Raw genomic sequence first — 23,926 nt, 5'->3', positions numbered from 1 at the left:
AGGGAAAGAGAACTTTTCAAATTAAGATTTGCTCTTCTTTTTCTTGTTGTTGGTCCCTTTTTTCGGTACAAACTTAATGAGAGCAAGATAAATGAAAAAACAGTAACCAGAGAGTATTCAGGTAAACTAATGAAACAGAGTTAAGTGACTTAGATGTGATTCTTTTAGAATTCAGTTTTAGATGTGATTTTTTTTTTAGAATTCAGAAGCATGATTAAAAATCACCTGCTTGAGGTGATTTCTAATCGTGCTTCTGCCAAGCTGCAGTTTCTGTAGCTGAAGTTAGTTCTCAGGTTGTTAATTTTGAAATGGCATGTAACCGTCCACTGAAAATGTATTTTTGAAAAAAATGTCCTGTTTCTTTTCAGTGCTGTTAAATTATGAAGGCATTTTGAAGTCCTAATCAACAATGGAGGAGACGGATAGGGAAGCGGTCGCCACAGCTGTTCAGAGAGTAGCGGGAATGCTGCAGCGCCCCGATCAGCTGGATAAAGTGGAGCAGTACCGCAGACGGGAAGCTCGTAAGAAGGCTTCAGTGGAAGCTCGACTCAAGGTACAAAGCTTGATAAACCTGAGTGTCTGTGGTACAGCATCTGTGTGTTTTCTCTTTTTTCATTCTGGGTTGTTGGTTGTTTTGGGGTTTTTTTTGTGGTGGTGGGGTTTTTTTCTTCTTCATTTTCATCCAGATAATTTTTAACCATGGACTTAAATTTTTGCTCTTTGTCTAAAACAGAAGCTTTGCATCCTGAAAGTAACACAAGCTAAACTATATTCAAGCATTTCAAGTGTTTCTATGTCCTGTAACTTCTACATTGGCAGTTACCTTTGTGCTGTGTAGCCTGTCAGACATCAAGCCTTTATCTGAATGATTAAATACTGAACTTGTAACACAGAATTGATGATTGCATCTGATAAAGAACAGTCAGTTTTTAGCCTCTGACTGTTACATGGGATTATGGAAGATAGCTAAAAATCTGTTGTGTTCTTGTCTCTTGTGGAAGTGTAACCCATGATTTGCACACGTAGTTAGCCTGAAATGTGGGTAAGGTCATTTTCTGTTTAGTGTCTGTGTGGTACCAAGTTCTGTGAGTTTTTTTCCTTTGGAGGCACTCACTAGCCAACAGTCATGTTAGACCATTATAATAAATGATTGGAGCAGAGCTGTAGGACAGTGGTTTAGGAAATACATTTGAGATCACCAGATCAAAATAGCTGGTGTACACTGTATCTACTCTTACTATATTTCAGAATGCATTAGTTTAACTTGCAACTGTTTGATGGCTTCTTTTTTGTGGAGTCCATGTGAAGTAGAAGGGAACCCATCTTCTTTCACAGTGGAAAAAATCAGTTAGCACCTTAAACATTAATTTCTATCTGTAGCATAGAAGCAGAAATTTTCCTGATGACTTGGACTGGGCTTTTCAGATTTAAGGCAGGAAGCATATAGTGGAGTCCTATTAATAATGGATTGACTGTGTAGTTACTGTGATCTGTTCATAATATGCAAGCACAGGCATTTGCCTGCTGGCTGCTTCTATAGACTGTGATGACTAAACATAACTTTGGAAGTTTTGTAAATGTCTAAATCCACTTTACAGCTAGGAGGTTTCCGTGTCATTTTCCTTCAGTTCCCTTAACTTCAGCCATCTGTAGATGGTCAGAAATACCTGTGCAGAAATGCTAGTGAAGCAGTATATTTAAGGATTGGTATGTAGGAGAACCTTGAAACTGTGAGTGGGTAAGCATGAGCTAGGACTGTAGCCTGGTACTTCTGGGCTCTGCAGTCCAAAATGCAGGTGAAGAGCTGCTTGGACTCTGTTCCAAAGCCTGAAAAGTTGTGGGCCATCTTGGTGCATTTATTCAGTCAGAGCACGTAGGTTTGGGTCTCTCTCACCCTGAAGAAATACTGTATACATATCCTAGAAGAGTTCTTCCTTGCCCTCCCACATCCTTCCCTGGCCCCAGCGGCTCTTAGAAGACAAACAGAACATGGCTGTGGTTTTAGAATTTTCCTTAGCTGTTTTGTGTCTGTGAGCAAGATTAGTGATTGTTTCTATTTAACATAATCAAGTTTCTGCAAAATTCATAAATAGGCAAAAATTTGAATATTTAATACTTGGAAGATCTGCCTCGGAAGAAATTGACATATCACATCACATGACCATTAAATGTTTAATACTTCTGATTATTTCTTATTTTATTTTACTTTTAAAATACTTTGTGGTCAGCTTCAAAAGATTGTATTTGAGTATCATATTGAGTGTCTGAGTATCTTAATTATCTTAGTACCTATAGGGAAAAATTTGTTAATGTGGCAGTTCTGTAGAAAAAATGCCTTACCATTGCTTAATTGTACTGAGTCTGGCAGGAAAATACACTTTTATCAATAAAATCAGCATGTTATAATGTGACAATACATTAAACAGCAGTAGTTTAAGAATCACTATGTTTTTGTGGGACTTTCCCAGTACATTTAAAACACAATAAATGTCGTTCATAGTTACCAGGATTTCCTCTTTGGCTTCTAGTAGCAGAGAGAAAGTTCCATGACTCCCCGAGTTTTTTGGCCTTAGAAGTATAGCAGAAAAACGTGTTTTGGGCATAGCAAAACCATTGGTATCTCATTTCTTTACTGATTACTTCAAGTCCTTGAGGTAGGAGTTGGACTCAATGGTCCTTATGGGTCCATTCACAACTCAGGAGATTCTATGATTCTACGCAACTGAATTTTCATGGATATCTTGATTTTTGGCTTGTCTTCGAAGTCTCTTATTTCTGGTTTCTTTTTCCACTCACCTGATTTCAGCTTAGTCACATAATTCTAAAAACACATATCTAAAAAACATTCTGTGGATGTGATCTGATTTCTTTCATTGAGGTACACACTATTACGCGTTTTCTGTAAGGTGGCTGGACTGTCAAATGATGCTCAGGACTAATACTTAGTTTGAAGAGTCGTTATTTCAGATGTCACCCGTCACAAGACATCTGTATCAATAACCTTTATGCTAAAATAATATAGTAGTTGGATTGTTGGTCTGTTAATTTTATTCAGTTTGTGGGGGTTGGTTTTTATTTTGTCTGAATTCGGTTTTAGTTGTGTATTTGGGGTGGGGTTTTTTTGTTTTGCTTTCAGGCAGGACAGGCCATAAGGTTTGGTAGTGGTTTTTGTTTGGGTTATTTTGGTTTGCTTTTGTTTTGTGTTTTTAAGAACATTTTCAGTTGTAAATTAAACTTCGTAATTGCTTTAGTAAAATGTTTTGTAAATCTGTACATACAAAGCATTCTGTTAAAACATCTTGATTGTTTTTTTCTCATATACCACTTTGAAATTAATTTGTGAAGGAAACAAATCTCATTCTGCCATCCCATGATCCTGCTTTAATATAGATTTATAAAAATAATGATCTGTCTGCCTGAGCTCCTATGTTAGCTTTGTGTGTGAACCAGTTGTATCTAGGTCCTTTATAACTGAATACAATTTCAGAACTTCAGGAAAAGAATTGTAAGTTGGGCGTTTCTAGTAAGCTATGATATTACCTTTTCAGGTTTTTCCCCTCTGGAAATGTCAGATAATGAAATGAAAATTTAATTCTTGAGAAATGTTGAAAATAGGAATTTTTATAATGATTGTTATGGATTCCATCTTATTTTCTTTGTATTTAAGGCAGCAATCCAGTCGCAGTTAGATGGAGTACGAACAGGTTTAAGCCAACTGCACAATGCACTGAATGATGTAAAGGACATTCAGCAGTCTTTGATAGATGTCAATAAGGACTGGAGGCAGAGCATCAACACCATAGAAAACCTCAAGGATGTTAAGGATGCTGTAGTGCAACACAGCCAATTGGCAGCTGCTGTAGAAAATCTCAAGAACATTTTTTCAGGTAATCTAATGTTCTTTTATATAACCCATCACATGCTGAAAGCTCTTTAAAGTAGTACTAACAGCTTTAAGATTATAAAGTAAAGTTGAGAACTTCAGACTTCACTGGTAATGAAGAATTAAGGAAGAATGCCTTCCACATGATATTTTACGAAGTAGCTGGTAACCATTCAATATATATTGAGTCTAAATTGTGCTGTAAGAACTTCTAATCTGGCCTATTTCATCATCAAACACAAGTCACAAAGAAGCTGTATTTACATGCAATGTCTAGCAATAAAGATCAAAGAAAAAAATTTAAGTGTTCCAATGCTGAGTTGTTTTGGGGGTGTTGTTTTCTTTTACACTGATGAATGCAATTGAGGCAATCAGCCTTTTCTTTTCTGGCTTTCTGAGAGAATTTAGTGTGAAGCATGTCCCCCAGGATTGTTAAACAATATAGTTGATGATAACTCCAAGCAAAATAAATGTTTTGTGAACCAAGTGGTCTTCAACATGACTAATGATTGTGTAGAATTGTCTTTTGAAACCTTTTTGGGGGCTGCCAGTTTTAACACTATCTGCCTTTCTTTTTTGCAATAACTATTGTTCTGTTGAGTTTTTTCAGTTCTTTTCCCCACAGGATCCTAATTCTCTTACAGTAATGCTCCTCAAATATTGAAAAACAATAATGAAAAAAGTCTCCTAAGTAGTTTAGGAGCATAGGTGGTTATCCTTATTCTTCCTTTGTGCCTTAGGCAGGCAAAAACTGTTCCTTCAAGGTGGTAAAATTTAGTATTATGTGGGTATGTGCAGCCTTATGTTCAGCGGAGTAAGTGACTTTTAGGCAGGTTAAAAGCCTTTTGTATTAGATACAAGAAATCTAGTACTGCACTTTGTTTCATGGAAAAAAATTTTCAGTGGGAAGAGAAGGGAAATTATGCTTTCTTGGCACTCTGATCTTTGTTTAGCCATGAATCAAAATGGAGCATTAGAGTTAATAATTTATAACAATATATAGGATTTACTAACAATTTTTTAATACATAAAAATAATTTCCTTTAAATTATTTCAGAATAATTAATGCAGTTGTTTTCCAGCCTGTTTCCCAGTGCTTTTATTGTCTTGTATTTTGATTGCATTATTTTGCTCTTTGTTTCTTTCTTCTTTGCCTTTCAGTTCCAGAGATAGTCAGGGAGACCCAGGATCTGATAGAGCGAGGGGAACTCCTGGAAGCTCATCGCAAGCTGATGGATTTAGAGTGCTCTCGAGATAACCTGATGTACGAACAGTATCGCATGGACAGCAAGAACACACATGACATGAACCTCATCCACACGTACTTTGGGGATATGCAGAAACTTTCTGAGGAGCTGGCCAAGCAGCTTTGGATGGTAGTTCAAAGGTCTCTCGTTACAGTCCGCCGAGATCCGACTTTGCTGGTTTCTGTTGTCAGGATAATTGAGAGGGAAGAGAAAATTGACAGGCGCATGTTAGACCGGAAAAAACAAACTGGGTTCATACCCCCTGGCAGACCAAAGAAGTGGAAGGAGAAAATGTTCAACATTTTGGAAAGAACTGTGAGCACACGAATCGAAGGCACTCAAGCTGATACCAGAGAATCTGATAAAATGTGGCTTGTGCGCCACCTAGAAATCATACGCAAATACGTCCTCGATGACCTGCTCGTAGCTAAGACCCTGCTAGATCAATGTTTTCCTCCACATTATGACATTTTCAATAAATTGTTAAACATGTACCATCAGGCTTTGTCCACGCGGATGCAGGAGCTTGCTGCAGAGGATCTGGAAGCAAATGAGATTGTTAGTCTTCTGTCTTGGGTTTTAAATACCTACAAAAGGTAAGGTCCCTTTATCTGTTCAGTTAGCGGTAGTTAGTTACAGAACACAGTTTGTGCTAATATTTGCATGCCTATTAGCATATAAGAAGATCAAATAAAAGAATTATAATAGTAGAACACTTGCTGGTTTGCTATTTGTTATGCATTTTGCCTTCTTGAAATTGTTCTTTAAAACTTGAAGCTGCAGTCAGCTTGTGTTTGTGTGCTGGTTTGGTGAAGTATTGGGCAGAGTAGATGAAACTGAGAGGCGTGTATGAAACAAAATGTTTGCTGTTGGCCACAGCCCCAGAAGATTTGTATGGATATTAACTTTCTATTGTTCTTTTTTACAGGGGTTGGGACTGTTTCAGTGTTGCTTCGTTACTGTTAAATGGAAAGAATGTAGTAATTTCCTTCAGGTTTTCTCTCAGAATTATGTGGTCAGTTGTTTATTTAGAAGAATTTCTGCTTCCAGATTGTCTTCTGTGACACTCTTAAACTCTTGAGTTGTGTGATTTATTGGGATAATGTAAGCATTTTGTTTGGTTGGGTTTTTTAATCTTCCAGGTAGAAACAGCTCAGATGGCAACTGTTTAGTTTTTGCTGGCATGTAGTTACTAGGGCGACTGATTTGTTTGGGGAAAAGTAGTGGTGGCCTTTCTGTGGTTTATGAGTAACCGTGTTCTCAGCAGCCAGCATTGACTCAGATTCTCTATACACTTTTGCTCTCTTTGATTGTTCAATCTCACTAGTTCAACAAAGCAAGGGCTTATATAGGTTTTGAGTATGATACCATAAAGCAAATAGGTAGGAGATACTAATCTTCTGTAAAATGTTCATATCTGACTTGAAGATTAATTTTGTATTTAGAACTGCGTGCTTGGTTCTTCACTGCAAAGTTCTCCTGCCTTTCTTCCCTGCAGGGAACAACCAGGAGCGCCCACTATTGCATACTTATCTGTCCTTGCAGGGTATACAAGAATGCAGCTATTTAATAAGGGTACAGCTACTGATGTGATAAAGGAACTGAGTTTGTTGACCTGATCTTATTTGTTAATAAATAGAAGACCAGAGGAATAACCCCACAGTGTATGAAAATCAGGAATGTGGGAATCCCCCTACTTACAGGGGCATTGCCTCAGCAGAAATCCTGCTTCCAGGTCCTTTGTTTATGTCATGGGGCTGATGTTCCAGGAAGGCAAGTTTTGGTCTTAAAATTGCCCTTCTGACCTTCCCCCAGAACGTGTAGAGCAGGTTGCTATTGAGTTAGGTAATTCAGAACTAAAGCTCTCTCAATCTATCTGCTTATTGTAGGAAGGGCAAAGGGAGGAGCAAAGCCAGCTTTGCAGCTGTTTACAAAGCAGATGACTCCAAAAGGGATAATTCCTGCCAAAGCAAGTTATGTGGCTCTTGGCACCTGGTGGCAGAATCTTGTAAAGGAAGTGAAATAGTGAGTAGATACAGTAGAAGATATTTAAGAATGTACTTTGCCTCTATATATCCATGTAACAAGCGTGGTGGAAATTAGAGGAAATACCACAGGGAAAATATAATAAGGCTTTTCTTATTCTCTAAAAACAAAAAGCCTGAGAGAGCAGTGCAGTAATTGTGTTCTTACAGATTACAATAAACTTTTAGAATGAGAACAACAATTAGCTGTTGTGTGTGTTAGTAATGGACAGTGGAAGAAGAAATCAGCTCAGGCTTCTGTCTGGGAGAAGTGGAGTACTCAAGTGGGGTACTTGCTGAGCTTACCAAATCTCCTTTGCTGGATATCTCTTAACAGTACAATAACCAAGTCTCAGTAGGGATATATGTATAATAAACTGTTAAGGAGGATAGTATATAAGGCATCATTAGAACTGTGTGGTATTCCCCCCCTGCCTTTTCCCTGCATAAAAAATAGGTGCTAAACAGCTGTTCCATTCCTTGTTAATTTCTGTGGAACATTGTATGCTGGAAGATAGTTTTGTCCTTTCTAATCTTTCTCTACTTTTATTAAATTTAATCGAATATTAGAGGGGACATACAAATTTGTACTTTTACTTGCGTATTACAGCTGTTCTTCCAAACCAGCTGAGAAAATACCAACTGATTAAGAGAAGCAGTGAAGTTTTTTTCCATTAAATTAATCAATAAGAAACCCATACATAACTTGTTTCAATTATTTGCAAGATAGGAATTTTAAGGTAATTGTGTTTTACTTTGCCAGAACATGTATGGGAAGCTGGTTTTAGGATTGTATTCAGCTCATGAGTGAGAAATAAAGTGATTCTCCATGTGAAATAATAGCCTTTAATATTTGAGTGGGATGCAGTTTTACTGTGCTAGAAATACTGCTCTTTCATATTTAAGTCAATGAGAGCTTTGGAAACATACTCCTATGTGTCCTCAACCTGTCCTGAGTTGAGACCAGGACTCTAATTTGTGTTTTAGGGAATGTACAAGGCTTGTAAGACCCTGATGCACATATTCATAAAATCATTTAACCAGGTACTGATATAGAATCACAGAATGGTCTGGGTTGGAAGGGACCCCAAGGATCACAGAGTTCCAACCCCCTTGCCACAGCTGTTGACAGAACAGCTAAGAGTTCACCAGCATTGTTGCTACATTGTGTCAACAGTCTTCCAGGAGTTGTGTTATGTAGCTAGTTGGAGGCTGTACCTGTTTTTCTTACAAGATAGACCAGTATCAGTGGCAAGCATAGCACAAGAGGCAGAAGAGAAGGCTTACAAAAAGTTAATTTCCAGAGAATACAATTCTGGTTGAAATTTCAACTTGATGATAAACTTTTTATTCAGGGGAAATAACTTCCCCATGTTTAGAAGCCTTCTGACTCTTACAGGAGAGTAGTCTGATCACTTCCTTTCCACCAGAGGCTTTAGTTGTGGCAATTGGGAAAGATCTTGTGTATAGAATGAATTTTTGTCTTTGGGGGCTAGAGATAGAAGCCTGTGATCTTTCTTGGGGGCTTTTGGTGGACAACCATTGCGAAAGGTGTAATATCTCTGTGGCCTTGTGAAGTAGAGATAATGGTGGTATGATGAGACTAGAAATATCTTCTCATGCAGCACGGTGCCATAAACAGTTTCTCACGTTTCCCCCAAACAAGCCTAGAGCCAGTTCTGCTATTCCCTGTATTCTTTATGGAAACAGCAACAGAATGGAATTCACTTTTTCAGTAGCTTGGGCCACTTAAAATGTTTTCAATCTCTTTTCCCACAGGCTCAGGAAGACACTGCGAATTTAAAGTGTTCAGTTATAGTAGCTGTTATGACTTTAAAGATGAGAATTGTGTTTTTTAACTAGTTAACCATGGTGTGTTTAGGGGATGGTAGTGGGGTTTTTTAGTGTTTTGCGGGTTTTTTCATGATACAGAAGCGCCACTGTGGTGAATCACTTCATGTACCCAGAGAACAACTTTAACTTGCAAAAATATACAAACTAAATGCTTCAGGAATTATTTGTTTATTATTTGCTATTTGTTTATTTATAGTTGCCACTGCAAACATAGAATTTTTAGCCTCCTCCTGAAAAGTACACTGGAAATGGAATGTGAAGCAATTTATTTTATTATGATTGAATATGTTTCCATTGACTGTTAATAAAGTACTCTGAATAGTGTGGTTTTGAGTTATTGATTTGTCTGAGCATGAAATATTAAGAGCTCTTGCTATGTTGGGCTTTGGCATAGCTTTAGTTTTTGTTTTAGCTACACAAGCAACTCACATAATCTTATAAATTATAGATGGAAAATGTTGCTGTAAAGTATTACTTCATATAAACATTATTTTTGGGGTTGCTCTAGTTTCTTTCTAATCCTATACAAATCAATCATTTTCCTTTTTGTTTGTTTTTAAACTCAGTGCAGAGATGATGGGAAATTCAGAACTGTGTCCAGAAGTGGATGTAAATTCTCTGAATCCTCTGATTTCACAAAATGTGGTAGACCAGCTTCTCAGCAAATATATGTCAACGCTTACGGTGAGTAGTAATAAGTCAAAGAAACCTTCAGGCTAATATGTAGCAGTGTTAGGGCCTCAGTGCTGATCCTCCATCAGAAGAAACTACTGTGACAAATGGAAACTCAGTATCATTAATTTCATAAATTTTCATACACTATGTGTAGGTTTATTAATGAAGTTATAATGAGATTATTTTGTAGATTTGAGTCATGGCGTTTCAAGGTATAGTTATTCTTCTCAGACTGTATCAGTCATGTTTTACTTGAAAGGAAGGAACTCCAGTGTTCTGGCTAAATTCATAATGCTATTATGTTAGGTATTACTATACTTAGAAGCCATCAAATGCAGCTTGGCTCCTGTAGCAACAACATCAACATTTGATACAGATGGAATCTTTTCAAGGCAATCAGGATGTTCATGTTTGCCTGTTGGATTCTTTCGTCTTTTTCTCTTTGTGCCTGTTAGCTGCATGAGCGTAACTTCCTCTTGTGGATGCCATTTCAAATGCATCTTAAGTAAAATGACACTGCTCCTTGGTTATGCTGACAGTCACTGGAAATTCATCAACTCCATGGCACGGGAATCCGAATGTGATTGTTGGGTTTTTAAGTGTAATTTTCTCTAAAGATCCGCTGTTGATTACCTCTGAGACTGGGATGGTTGGAACTTTGGACTTGCTGTTCCTTCATTGTTCAGTTGAATTCCTACTCCTCCAGATTTCAGGAGTTCTGCCAAGTGGAGGAGGGAAAGTTTTTGCTGTTTTGGATGTGTTAGCTACTAAAACATGCCCAGCAACAGCAAATACTCGGCCTTGATGTGCATCGCAATAATATGAACTGTTCTTGTTATGTCTCTTTACTAAGACTTTTATGCAGTTTATTTTTCTGCACTTACCTTTAGGACAAAAAACCCCAATGATTTGTTTTCTCAAGCTGCTTTTGGCTTGACTCAGGAAATGACTTTGAATTCAGTTTTGTCCCCTCAAGATGAAAAAAATGTACCTTTGTTTTTTCAGAAATGTTTTTCCCCCTACTTATTGAAAAATATTATTTCAGAACGTTATTGTATTTTCTGTAAATAAAGTGAAGCAAAGATGTTCTTTTGATAAGCACAGAGTTGTTTTCTTCTGCAGGTTTGGGGTTTTGGCTGTATCTTCTCTCTAAGGCAGAACAAAATGAAACTGCCTATTTCTTTCACGGGTCCAATTTTCTACCCATCGCCCACTTGCACTTCTACTTTATTTCTTTCAGTGTTTTATTTAAAACTTTATAAACAAAATATAAATAGTTCTGTTTGGGTAAATGAAAGTATTTCCTGATTGCAACTATCAATTTCAGTATTGATGTTTAAGTCAAAAATGTCTCATTTTCATAAGAAATAAAATGGTAATAGATTTTAACAGATTTTTATTGATAAATTGTTTTTTCCCCAAGCACCTCAGCTTGAAAAACAGTTTTTGTAAATAACAAGGTGAATAATGTTGATGTTTTCAATGCTGCTGGTTTAAAAGATGAATTCTTCTTTGTAGATCACATCTCATCAGAGCAGCTCATGCTTATGAGGAATAAAGATAGTACGTTGTTTCACAGAATTGAAGGTGGTGCTTATGTACTTAGCAGATAGAGTAATTGACAGGCCACTCACTGTAGTCAGAAACAGAAGAAAGCTACAGGTCTATGTTTGGCACAAGAAAGGCTGTAGACCAGAAGGTTGTAGAGTGTTCTTTCGGTTTCTTCCTTTGTCCATTCTGCTGGTAGGAGTTTTGACCAAAGGATACTGACTTAATACATTTAAAAAAATAGTTACCTAGTTTAGAGTGTTTCACCCTTTCTGTGTATGCCTGCTGGTTAGGTTTAATTTTGTGTGGTAGGGCACACGTATACCTGTTCTGCGTTGGAAAGAAGGGTCAGCTGGGGGTTTCAACTAAATATGAACAAAGTGAAAAAAAGAGGAAGAAACCTTCAACCATTTGAAGACATGGGGATAATGATTTTTGATGGACAGAAATCAAAGAATCCAGTTGCCTATTTAGCAAACATGGTCATTTTGACTAACAGCTCTTGCAGATATGCCCATGGTGTCTGTTTATGCAACTGATCAGAAAACTGACTTAATGTAGTTTTAAAAACAACTGTTCTTAATGACTATTTGTTGGATGAGAGGGGAGCCAGCTACTATTCTATCTCCATCTACAGTTCAATCTCTGTAACTATATTCTGCAGCACTTTAGTTCCAAGAGATACAGCTCATTTAATCCGGAGGGTTTTGTAACAAGCATCAGTTCCCTAAAATGCACGTGAAAGGAACTACAGGCAAATATGTGCTAATTTCCCTATTGTAAGCATTACCCAAATTTTTTCAGTTGTTGAAAAATGCCATTTGAAACCTAAGCTAAATGTGAGGCCTTAAGATATGCTTCTGAAGTCGGTGAACATGCTGATTCTAACAAACTGACTTGTCTTCTTCTAAAACATGCCAAAACTTGACTCTGACTACATCACTGGTATACCAGTACTAATTTTTGTCTCTGTCAATGCAGATTTTAATTAGTCTTTATTACCTTTATCCTGTAGGAACAGTAAGAGTGGTGAGCATTATCTGTTACTATCCCACTCTTCATAATGGAAATGGCTGTTATTCAAATTATTGTAATGTGGGGGTTTTTGTTGTGTTAAATTAGGAAAAAAACCAAACTCATCTGTACTTTTTTTTGCTTGTTTTATTCAATGTAGTCTAACATCATTGGCTGGCTACGAAAAGCCCTGGAGACAGATAAAAAAGACTGGATAAAAGAAACTGAACCGGAAGCGGATCAAGATGGGTACTATCAGACTACGCTTCCAGCTATTGTTTTTCAGGTATAAGAGAATTTGGTTATTCTAGAACTGTATCCAGAAGCTGTACATGGATTTGGTAGAATGGAGGGGTGGAGGGAGGGTGAAAACCAACCTGTGTGGAATCCCGTTGTTTCAGTGCCTGTTGATGTATAGGGTTTTTTCCCCTGTAGAGTTGTTAGTTGGAGGGGTTGTTTCTCCTGAGGTTTGTATTTGCCTCTCTCACTTTAATACTTGGAGACATAGTTAATTTAGTTCATTTTATGTCTAGATTAGAAACACACTTTTCCCAGCCTATGTAGTTGATATTTTAATTGTACTTGGGTCTCTTTGTGTATATTTATAACATAAACCTGCCAGTTGAGCTGTTTGTAAGTTATTAGAAAACTGTTTGTTCATATGATGCTGTGGTAGTTAGGCACATATTTGTTACTATAAATTGTTACACGAACACCTTAATACTGGAAAGAAAAGTTCTGTTGCTGTTTAAACACTACTTCTGTTAATATTAATGCCTCTCCAAATTACGAAATAGACTTAAAATGGAAAATATAAGATTTTAAACTCAAGACACCACCTCCACCCTGTCAGTCTGTACCACCCTGTCATTAGTAGAAGTGGGAAGGTTTTGAGGTGATATTTATCAACCAAAAAAAAAAGTCAGCTGCTTATGCTAGTTTTTTAATTTTTCTTTAAAAATAGTGTTAGGCACCTTCAGTGAAAGATCAATGGTCTTTTCTTCCTGCATTTGTTTCCCACTTTATTTTTTTCCTGCCTTACACCAGGATTTTTGGTACATGCTTTCACACTTCTACAAGTGCATAGGTTGACTTCATCTAATCGTTTTCAGAAAGAGTGTCAAAGAAGCTGGTTGCTGCTTGGCTCTAGTGCTGCACTGTCAAAGGCTGCAGTGTTGGAATTCATGTAACAGTGAAACTTTCAATCCACTCAGCACAAAAGCAGCTCCTGTCACCATCTGGCTTTGTAACCTTCCTTTCCAGGACCCTCTCCTCTCAAACACAACTCCCTGTAGGTTACATATACCTCTGGCTTAGCTGTGTTTCTAAAGTTTAGGGGTTCCTTCTACTTTAATAATGTGAACTTACTACTATCTTATTCTTTACTAGCTGTAGAAGCTGACTGAAAATCTTTGATACACTGTAAAGCCAAATTCCTACTGAATTAGAAATACTAAATACTTTTTTTTTTTTGCTAGAGAATGAATGTAATGGTATCAGGAGAAAACTGCAGTATGCACTTACGGTTATCAGTAATTTAATAGTTCCATTTATAGAAATAGTGAGCTTTGGTTTAGTCAGCAGCAATTTTCTGGGCTTGCTTAAAAAAAAAAGCATATATAGAGCTGGTGCTAGTGACCATCTCAAGACAGGAGTTCTGTCTTTAGTTTACCATTGATAAAGGCTTGTCTTTATAACTAAACTATTTTTAACTTAGATGTTTGAGCAGAATCTTCAGGTGGCTGCTCAGATAAATGAAGATTTGAAAACAAAGGTACTCCTTCTGTGTCTTCAGCAAATGAATTCATTTCTAACCAGGTAATGTAATTTTTAAAATACAAATGCTTTATCCTGCCTAAGCCTCTCTTTGTTCATACAATTCAAATGTTTTGGGTTTTTTTTCTATGGATGTTTGTTTATTGCTTTGTCTTTCTTCTATCACATCTGTGTGCCAAACAAGCTGTTCTTCCCTTTCCTTATCTTGTTTTCTTCCTCCCTTCCTCAGTTGCTCCATAGAAGTTCTTCTGGCACTTTCAGTTCCTCTCTGAAAATGACACTGTTTTTTGGAACCAGTTCTACTTCTTTAGGTCTCAAATTTCTATCCCTTTCTGACATGGAAGACAGAAAGAAAACACCTCCTTGGGTGGGTTTGGCACAGAACAGAGACTAAACATCACATGAGCAACAAGCCCTTTATAAAATACTTCTAAATGCCTGACAGGCCCTTACAGAGCACTTGGTCCTACAGGTGTACTTCAGTTACTACAGATTTCTGTCTCTTTAATTCCATTCCTTGTATATGTTACAGGTACAAAGATGAAGCACAACTGTATAAAGAAGAACATCTTAAAAACCGTCAGTATCCTCAATGCTACGTTCAGTACATGATTGCAGTCATCAACAACTGTCAAACCTTTAAGTAAGTCTGAATGTTCTTGAAGTATTGTCAGAAAAGTTAGCACTGACATTTCATTTGTAATACTGTGTGTTTCCGGGACCCTCTCTTGTGTATATAGAGGGTTTCAGGCCAAGCCACTGTTCCTCACCAGTGAAAATTCATTTGCTATTCCAGAAGCTTGCATTGCCCAAGAAAAAATTTATCTTCAACTTCCAGAATTTCAGAAAGTCATTTCAATTTATGTGTGGCTTGCCCATCTTCTCTTACATTTGATCTTTCTCACTTCACTTTAAAGCAGTGTGACTAAAGTGAACTGAACTGGAGAAAAGTAAAAAGTAGAGCTTACTCTATTATGAATATGAAAGTAGGAAGAAATCCTTGCCTGTTTCAGTGTTCAGCAGTCCAACCCCATGTTCATCTACATCTGCTGCCATTCTCAGGTTTACGAATCAGCAGTGATTTGTTACCAATATACAACAAGTCTAAGCTGATCACTCTGAAATCATGCTGGAAAAAAAAATGAAGGCTTTCCTGGTGCAAAAATTAGACTAGTGTGTGTTTTTCTGTATATGCACTCTGAAAAGACATTAGCAATGCAGTTGTGTTCTTTGTCACAGAGAATCTATAATCAGCCTGAAAAGAAAATACTTAAAATCTGAAATGGAAGACACGTTGTCAAGCAGTCACACAAGCATGGACGCGACTTTAGATGTCATTGCCAAAGAAGGATGCTCTAGCCTGCTAGATGAAGTCTTCATGGATTTAGAGGTTAGAACTTTTTTTCCTCAAAAAACCCCAGAAGTGTTATTTTTATCAGGAAAAATAATGTAGGAATTCAGTAGTTATGAAGCCTTTTGATTGCTAAACATACAAAATATGTGGTGTGCTAGCAATGTGCCAGTAAACATCAGTATTATTGTTCACTAGTACAGTTTGCATGTAGGAGACTTGCAGATTGTTTAATTAAATGTCACAGGATGACTTCAGGCAGGTGCTTTGTGTATAGGGAATATTTTCTAGCAGATTGTATTTAATCTTACGTACTTGTGTTTTAGCAATTATTTCAGAAGCTTCTGCTGATATCGTTATCGTCTTTGTACAGGTGAAGTATCCTGTAATTAAGGTAGTTAACTGACACTAAAGGTGGGCTCTTTCTGACTGAAATTTCCATGTTTAAGAATTCTAGCATCTTGCGTAGAAATCCTCAGAAAAAAAAAATGATAGCTAAAAAGAAATGGGGAGTATGGGGAGGGAGGCAGGGAAATTAGAGAAATAGGGGAGGCAAAGAGAGATGCTCTGGGACTTGTTAGATTTTGTAACAATCTTTTGACCTAATCTCAATGCCTTGAGTTATTCACAGTAAGAAATATGTGGGAGAAGCATTTGTTTAAAAATTGGAGCTCTTAAGCAGAACCTTTATTTCTCATTAACTGCTCATTGATTATGAGAAGACTTCACATCTACTCCAATAAAAATTATTTGAAATTGATGAACCTCAAGCTCCATGTCATTAGTAGTATTTATAAAATACCATGCTCAAGATGTTAAGAATTTTTCCTCTGGGCAGAACAAAGCAAGATAGGGGTGTAGATGTAGAGGATACTGGAATTATGTATTACAGGCAGAGGTGGCTTGTGGGATCATCAAAGGGGAGCAACTGAATAGCCAGTAGCAGTTCAAGAAATGAAGCACGAAGTTGTGTTATCCCAACAGTTTTGAAGTGCCTCTCATTTAAAGTTGGAATCACCAGCTCTTAAATTAGTTTAGTCCTTGGGCCTTAAATGTTTTATTTAGCATAGACTTTTAAACAGAGAACTCATATGAAACAAGCACTCAGGTTAGGGCAGTTGGTTTGCATACACTCACAGAGTGTATGTCAGGGTAGCCCTCTGTGGCAACTGTTGTTCTTACAACTGGTCGCATCTCTTTTTTCTACACTAACTGCTTAAACCTTTTGAAGGAGTGTTGCTTAGAAATGTATGACACTAAAAAATAGCCTCCTGGTTTTTGTAACTTCACTGATATGATGAAATTGTCAAAAGACTGTTCTGATCAATTGTTTGTTACCTTCTCAGCCACATCTGAACGAGCTGATGACAAAGAAGTGGTTAATGGGGTCTAACGCAGTGGGGACTATCTGTGTCACTGTAGAGGATTATTTCAATGACTTTGCAAAAATAAAAAAGCCTTATAAAAAGGTAGGTGCAAAACGTTCTATATGCTTGCTAATGTACTCTGAATGTCATGTTGGTTTGGAATTTCTGAACACTGAATGGAATTAAGAATTGGAATGTGGAAATTGGAATTGATTCATTACTGGGAATGAAAAAATACTCATACTGAAAAAATCTCAGTCTAATATTTTGCTCTCATTTTTGTTCACAGCCAAAGACATATCAGAGTTTCAGAATTTAGTTCAGGTATTGACATGTTACTAGATTGTATTCTTACCATCTTTTGTTTCTACTTCTCCTCAGAAGTGTGTAGGCAGATAAAATTAGCTCTTCTGAGACCAGTTTTCCTGGACTGTAATCACTTTTTTTTTAAGTAAATGTAATGCCTATTTTATTATGTACAATGAGGCACAGTTAAATAGGCACCATAAGGTTTAACAAATTCATAACTTACATTTAAAGTGCTGTTATGGCAGCCTTATATGCTAGGCTAGGTCATTTTTTCCCTCCACACCCTCAGACTGTTGAAAAATACCTGGATTGTTGTATTACTCTTTAATCTTTAGTACTATTCCACTTGTTTTCCTCCCTTATTGAAAAGTCAGATTTGTGTGTTTAAGATAGCATGTCATAAATGATTCACAAGGACGTGCAGTAGTAGGACAAGGGGGGATGGCCTTAAGGAAGGGAGACTTAGATCAGATATGAGTAAGAAATTCTTCCCTGTGAGGCCCTGGCACAGGCTGTCCCCTCCCCAGCAGTGTTCAAGGTAGGACAGAGCTTTGGGCAACCTGGTCCAGTGCAGGGTGTCCTTGCCCATAGCAGGGGGTTGGAACTGGATGGTCTTTGAGGTCCCTCCCAACCCAAACCAGTCTGTGACTGTATGATTCCCTAAGATTTAGGAAGTATTTGAGGCTAGCAAAATCAGGAATTTAGATGAGGTCTTTGAATAACCTCTTAGTAAGTAGAAGTGCTTAAAAGACAGTCTCAAAATCATACACTTAATCATTTATTTAACTCTTAAAGAGATAAAGGGACTGATTGCTTTGCTTTGATGACCTCTTAACCTCCAGTGTTTGCTGATCTTGGAGGCCTTACTGAGTAAGCGACTCACACATTTTCAGTGCAGAAAGAGTACACAGAAGTTAGGTTGGTTCCAGAATTAGTTTATATACCTGGGACAGCTTTCTTTTCCAGATCTAGTTTGTTACTGTGAGGTATAGTGTTTGGCACACGTTTTAATGCTGATCTCTGCACAGTCTGTGCTGTGGGCTTAGTTTTGCCGTTCAATTGGCCTCATGGAACATTAGAGTTGGAAGGGACCTCAAAAGATCATCTCATCCAACTCCCCTGCCAGAGCAGGGTCACCTAGACTAAATCACACAAGAACACATGCAGGCAGGTTTTGAATATCTCTGGAGAAGGAGACTCCACAGCCCCACTGGGCAGCCTGTGCCAGGGCTCTGTCACCCTCACTGGGAAAAAGTTCCTCCTTATATTCATGTGGAACTTCCTATGCTCCAGCTTGCATTCCACAAACGCAGAGAAGCCATCTGTGAAAAACCAGTAAACTGGTGTCTGTGCACAGTCTTGAGAGCAGGACATGGAGTCACATTTTCTACTTCCTGGGTGAGAGCTGTGACTTCCAATACTTTGCAATCTGTCATTTTCTCTATTTTCTTGGTTTATTTTCCTTTTCTGAAACCTTTCTCCAACCTGTTTGAAACTAGAAGCACGTGTTGATTGAAACTAAAGCTTAATATATACTAACAAAATACTATGAAACGTTTGTGACTGTGTGTTATGCAGGCTTTTTCTTAATCATCACTAACTTTGCCACCATGCTGAGGGGAAAGAAAAAAACCTGTTTTCTTTCGAAAGAGGATTTGTGGGATTTAAGGACTCTCCTTACACTAGAGTTGAAAAGGCATTCTAAAGTTTTGGGTTTCTTGTTGAGGTTTGGCAATACAGAACAAAACATTACTCTTGTACTGATACCAGATGCTTCTCTCAGTCACCAGTAGCTGTTTCCTACAAAAACACAAGTGCAGAACGGCAAAACAGTCAAGGAAGATCTGGGAAAGTGATTGCTGCTGGCTCTCCAAGCTTCCTGCCAGACTTGGCCCAGAGCACAGATAGTGCAGGGAAGATTTGTAATGCTTTATGCAATGTACAGGAGGTCTCCAGCAGCAGCCTCTCTGATGGATGGCTGGTCATTCCTTGGCCAGATATAAAGAGCAAGGCTAAAGGGCCAAGCTCAGCTCTATTCTAAGGGTCATCCAAACTATTTCATGTTTGTTCTATTTTCGAGTATGCCTGTGCTCCTCCAAAAATAATTTGAATGTATCAGTGGAGATACCTTGCTTCTGTTTCTCCTAAGGGGCACATCTTTTTCATTAGGGAAGGACAGAATTTTGTTTCTGTTAAGCCAAAGCTGCTCAATATGCAGCATTAGGAAAACTGTACTGGTGTTAAAAGTGCCAATATGCATTTCAAGGCCTGGTAATTGTTCAGAGACTAAATGGGATGGCTACAATTGCAGGTATTGCTGGCATAATCCACCACCTTATTCTTTTCTTTCAGACCATGACTATGGAGGCCCATCGGAGGGTGGTTGTGGAATACATCAGAGCAATCATGTTGAAGCGGATATCCTTCAGAAACGCAGAGGAGAGAAAAGAGGGTGCAGAAAGAATGATCAAAGAAGCAGAACAGTTCAGATTTCTGTTTAAGAAGCTTGCAGCTGTAAGTGTTTGCTTTGGGGAATGCTCTTAGCCTGGTAATTCAGAATAAACCACACGTGTTTACTGCTTGGAGTTGGGTCTCCATGTCTCCAAAGTGTTTGGGTGACTTGTGGATATCAAGGATGCCAACTGAAGGCACAGACAAGAGTTTTTGTAACACATGTAGACCTGCAAATGAAGCTCCTGAGCACCAGTTTCTACTGTTTTGTGTTGTATACAGCTCTCTCAGCTTGACATTTGAATGACCTCACAAAGATGGCACCTTGAGTTTGTAGTAGTAAGTGAAAGGAAAAAGCTGTTGTTTGTTATTAAAAAAAAAAAAAATTGGCTTTTTTCTTTTCCTGACTGGAAGAAAGGGTGATACTACATCAAACAGATGTGCTTAGTTACTACCTAAGTAACATGCAGTGTGTTCATTCAGAAGCAACAGGCACGTTGACCTCATTCTGTGTGCCGTAGAAATAGAAAGGATGGGGCAAAAAAGGTAGTTGAGAAACAATGTACAAGATAAAGTTAGTACCAGATCTTTTCTTAACTGCATAAGGAGCAGGAGTCTGCCAGAAACCTCCAAAGGTTTCTTAGGAAGAATGACAAAATGCAAAAAGAATGTAGAGAAAGATAAAGCCTGAAAAACTGGGGGAGGGAGGAGGAAGAGGCAGCATTCATCTCTGCACACGGTGGAAGACATTGGGACAACTCCTGCATCAGGGTTGTTTATTCTGTGGGGTTCTGTGTAAGGTCTGTTTCAGATTAAGGCATTGCTAGATGAGGTTGTAGAACAAATCAGAGAAGTGTGGAATTGTTTTGTTTGGAAGAGACCTGTAAGATCATTGAGTCCAACTGTTAAATGAAATGAACCAGATCGGCAGGACCAGATGACCTGGAACTAGAAGCACTAAAATATTTCAGAGATCAAATAGATACCACAGTTCAGTTCATGGGTTGTTGAAAGCTGCCTTGGTGGCCAGGTGACTAGGAGGAAGCGAGTGCAGGGCCAGGTTTTAAACAGTGTTTCTGAAGAGATCTGGCTTTCACATCAGTTGTTTCCAATGTTTGTGCTGGCAAGCCAGGAAAAGCAAGGTTAGAATGTGGATAAATACAGGGTATTGTCTGTAAAACATGACGTTACTGGTACTCTTGAGGGTAAGTCTCTGGGTGAAGAACAACCAGGAAAGAGGGAAGAGGCTGATGGTGACAATTCATAAATATTTTGTTTTCTCAGTGTTGGCAAATTCAGCTGTTCGGACAGCTCAAGAGCATTGTCAGGCAAAATACTAATTCAAAGGATTGATTATTGATATTGGGGGGTGCTTTTGTTTTGGGCTGAGGGTTTGGGGTTTTTTTTAAGGTTTGGGTTTGTTTTTTCCTTTTCATCCTGCAGGGCTCTGGAGAGGACACTGAAGGACTCTGTGACATCATTGAAGCCATTGCAGAAGTTATCAAGCTAACTGATCCTTCACTGCTCTATCTGGAAGTTTCAACTTTAGTCAGTAAATACCCAGATATCAGGTAATTCTTTTTGTAGTCAAAGTTGATGGAGAGACAGACAGATCGATCACATCATAGTTTCTTCATATACTTGAGCAAATTTGAAAACTGTGTAAATGTGATCATATTTTTCACATTTCAAAATGTTTCTTATGAGAACTAATGCTAAATGTTAAATGTCTGTGATCTGGACCAGGAGGTACATGTGTGTAAGTACTCAGTGGTACTGAGTACTCTGCAAAGGGATAATGAAAATAATTCCATTCTGTGTTTTGGGAGGATAAAAATCCTAAGAGCAGCCAAAATAGTATTTTCATATTGAGCTGGAAAAGCCAGTTCTGAGGAACTAAAGATCTGATGAAGGATTGAAGTACAGGCTGCAGCTGAGTGAGAGGATTGCCACCAGAGTGATATTTTTTGTGTGTGTGGAGTTCCCTGCTGATGCCAGTTTTGCTGTTTTCCTCTGGCAGGGATGACCACATCGCAGCTTTGCTGACGGTGAGAGGCGACGCCAGCAGAGATATGAAGCAGACGATCATTGAGACTTTGGATCAAGGTCCAAGCCAACCGAATCCAAACTATGTGCCAATCTTTAAAGAAATTGCAGTTCCTACTCTAACTGTGCCAAAACTTCTTAAGTAACTGACAGCTCTGTGTTTGTGTGTCATTGCTGGTCTGGGATCAACGGGTTTGAACTACTCGAGGGCAAATTTGGCAATGCAATTTTGAGAGAAGTTCAATATACACCATTGCTAAGCATGTTTCTTTCTGAAGATTTGGTTGTGGGGAAATATAAGAAAAGTTGTGGAAGAAGATGGTCATGTTTGAAGAATGAAGCTTCTAATGGCTAGGGAGCTTTTTCCTGACCCATTTGTTACAGCTGATATATTTTTCTTGTGGAATATGCTTGTACAGTGCACTGCAGTACCATATGAAGATATCTATACCAGAACCAACAGAGCTAGGTAAGTGGTGGACATACTAACATACATATGTTGCTTACAATACTGAAGCAGACACCTCTGGAACTGTCTTTATATGGCACTGCATTGAGCATACAGTAACATCCTACATCCACTTTCACAGTATACTTTTGTGTATGTACTTACTTTGGTGTAAAATAGTTTATTGCAGAAAACTTAATTATGAAATCAGTTTCCTGACTTGAGGGACTGGATGAAAATGCTACTGTGCAATTTGATTGTAGGGTGAATAAATAAAGGCACATAAGGTACAATCTTTTTTTCTTCCTTCATCGATTCACTAAAAGCAGCCCATAAAGCACGCCTGCTCACTAAGATGTTAAATAAACCGTTGCTACCTTCAGCTATGTATTTTTGCATCCTTATAGATTTATGGTAACTTTAAATCTTTCTGTTGGTTTCATCTTATGTGTGAATAAACTTTGGATTTAATAGTTTTCTGGAACTGCAAGATAGTGTGTTTTTTTTTGTATTGCCACAGTATTTTCTGATAATTAACTTTAAGCAGTAATCTTTTCTATTTATAAAACATTGGTACAAAATGTTGTTTAAAACTATTTGATGGGCACAATGGAGATATGTTATCTGTTAGTAGATTTGTCATAGACACAGGCCTCTGTTCTAATGAATGCGCCAGAGTTGTTAACTTATGGCTTGTGCCCACCCAGACCTTGTCCTGTTCCTCATCAGGAAAACACACACACAGATGAGATCAGCAGTTGGCACAAGGATGAAGCAAAGACTGATTGTGGCTTTTTCTCATTGATGGGGAGCGTGTCCCAAAGGATGGGATTGGTTTAGTAGAGCATCAGGTCACTGTGCCTGTACCAGAGGAGTTTCAGAGAGGTCCCATGGCACCGTACGCTGTACCTAGAAACTGTGACTAGGGGGAGGGGAATGAGGCTGATTTTTGGAGGTTTGTGTTCAGCCTTTGGCAAAGAATTTGGCAAAGAATTTGGCAAAGAATTTGGCAAAGAATTTGGCAAAGAATTTGGCAAAGAATTTGGCAAAGAATTTGGCAAAGAATTTGGCAAAGAATTTGGCAAAGAATTTGGCAAAGAATTTGGCAAAGAATTTGGCAAAGAATTTGGCAAAGAATTTGGCAAAGAATTTGGCAAAGAATTTGGCAAAGAATTTGGCAAAGAATTTGGCAAAGAATTTGGCAAAGAATTTGGCAAAGAATTTGGCAAAGAATTTGGCAAAGAATTTGGCAAAGAATTTGGCAAAGAATTTGGCAAAGAATTTGGCAAAGAATTTGGCAAAGAATTTGGCAAAGAATTTGGCAAAGAATTTGGCAAAGAATTTGGCAAAGAATTTGGCAAAGAATTTGGCAAAGAATTTGGCAAAGAATTTGGCAAAGAATTTGGCAAAGAATTTGGCAAAGAATTTGGCAAAGAATTTGGCAAAGAATTTGGCAAAGAATTTGGCAAAGAATTTGGCAAAGAATTTGGCAAAGAATTTGGCAAAGAATTTGGCAAAGAATTTGGCAAAGAATTTGGCAAAGAATTTGGCAAAGAATTTGGCAAAGAATTTGGCAAAGAATTTGGCAAAGAATTTGGCAAAGAATTTGGCAAAGAATTTGGCAAAGAATTTGGCAAAGAATTTGGCAAAGAATTTGGCAAAGAATTTGGCAAAGAATTTGGCAAAGAATTTGGCAAAGAATTTGGCAAAGAATTTGGCAAAGAATTTGGCAAAGAATTTGGCAAAGAATTTGGCAAAGAATTTGGCAAAGAATTTGGCAAAGAATTTGGCAAAGAATTTGGCAAAGAATTTGGCAAAGAATTTGGCAAAGAATTTGGCAAAGAATTTGGCAAAGAATTTGGCAAAGAATTTGGCAAAGAATTTGGCAAAGAATTTGGCAAAGAATTTGGCAAAGAATTTGGCAAAGAATTTG

The 23,926-nt window shown here is 37.9% G+C and overlaps 1 protein-coding gene across 1 annotated transcript; it reads left to right on the top strand.

Moving 5' to 3' along the window:
* The first annotated feature begins 376 nt into the window (after positions 1-376).
* On the top strand, positions 377-22,435 carry EXOC3 (exocyst complex component 3). Its single transcript, XM_084280411.1, has 12 exons — positions 377-553; positions 3,668-3,887; positions 5,045-5,726; positions 9,575-9,692; positions 12,406-12,531; positions 13,963-14,063; positions 14,554-14,664; positions 15,261-15,411; positions 16,719-16,841; positions 19,401-19,562; positions 20,943-21,070; positions 21,520-22,435. Exons 1-12 carry the CDS (start codon positions 410-412, stop codon positions 21,689-21,691), a joined length of 2,238 nt encoding a protein of 745 aa, XP_084136537.1. The 5' UTR covers positions 377-409; the 3' UTR covers positions 21,692-22,435.
* Positions 22,436-23,926: the final 1,491 nt, after the last annotated feature.

The sequence above is a fragment of the Gallinula chloropus genome (assembly GCF_964237585.1).
Source record: "Gallinula chloropus genome assembly, chromosome: 2".
In the NCBI taxonomy this organism is placed as follows: Eukaryota; Metazoa; Chordata; class Aves; order Gruiformes; family Rallidae; genus Gallinula; species Gallinula chloropus.
The sequence above is the reverse complement of the archived record's forward strand: the minus strand, read 5'-3'. Positions and strand labels throughout refer to the sequence as shown.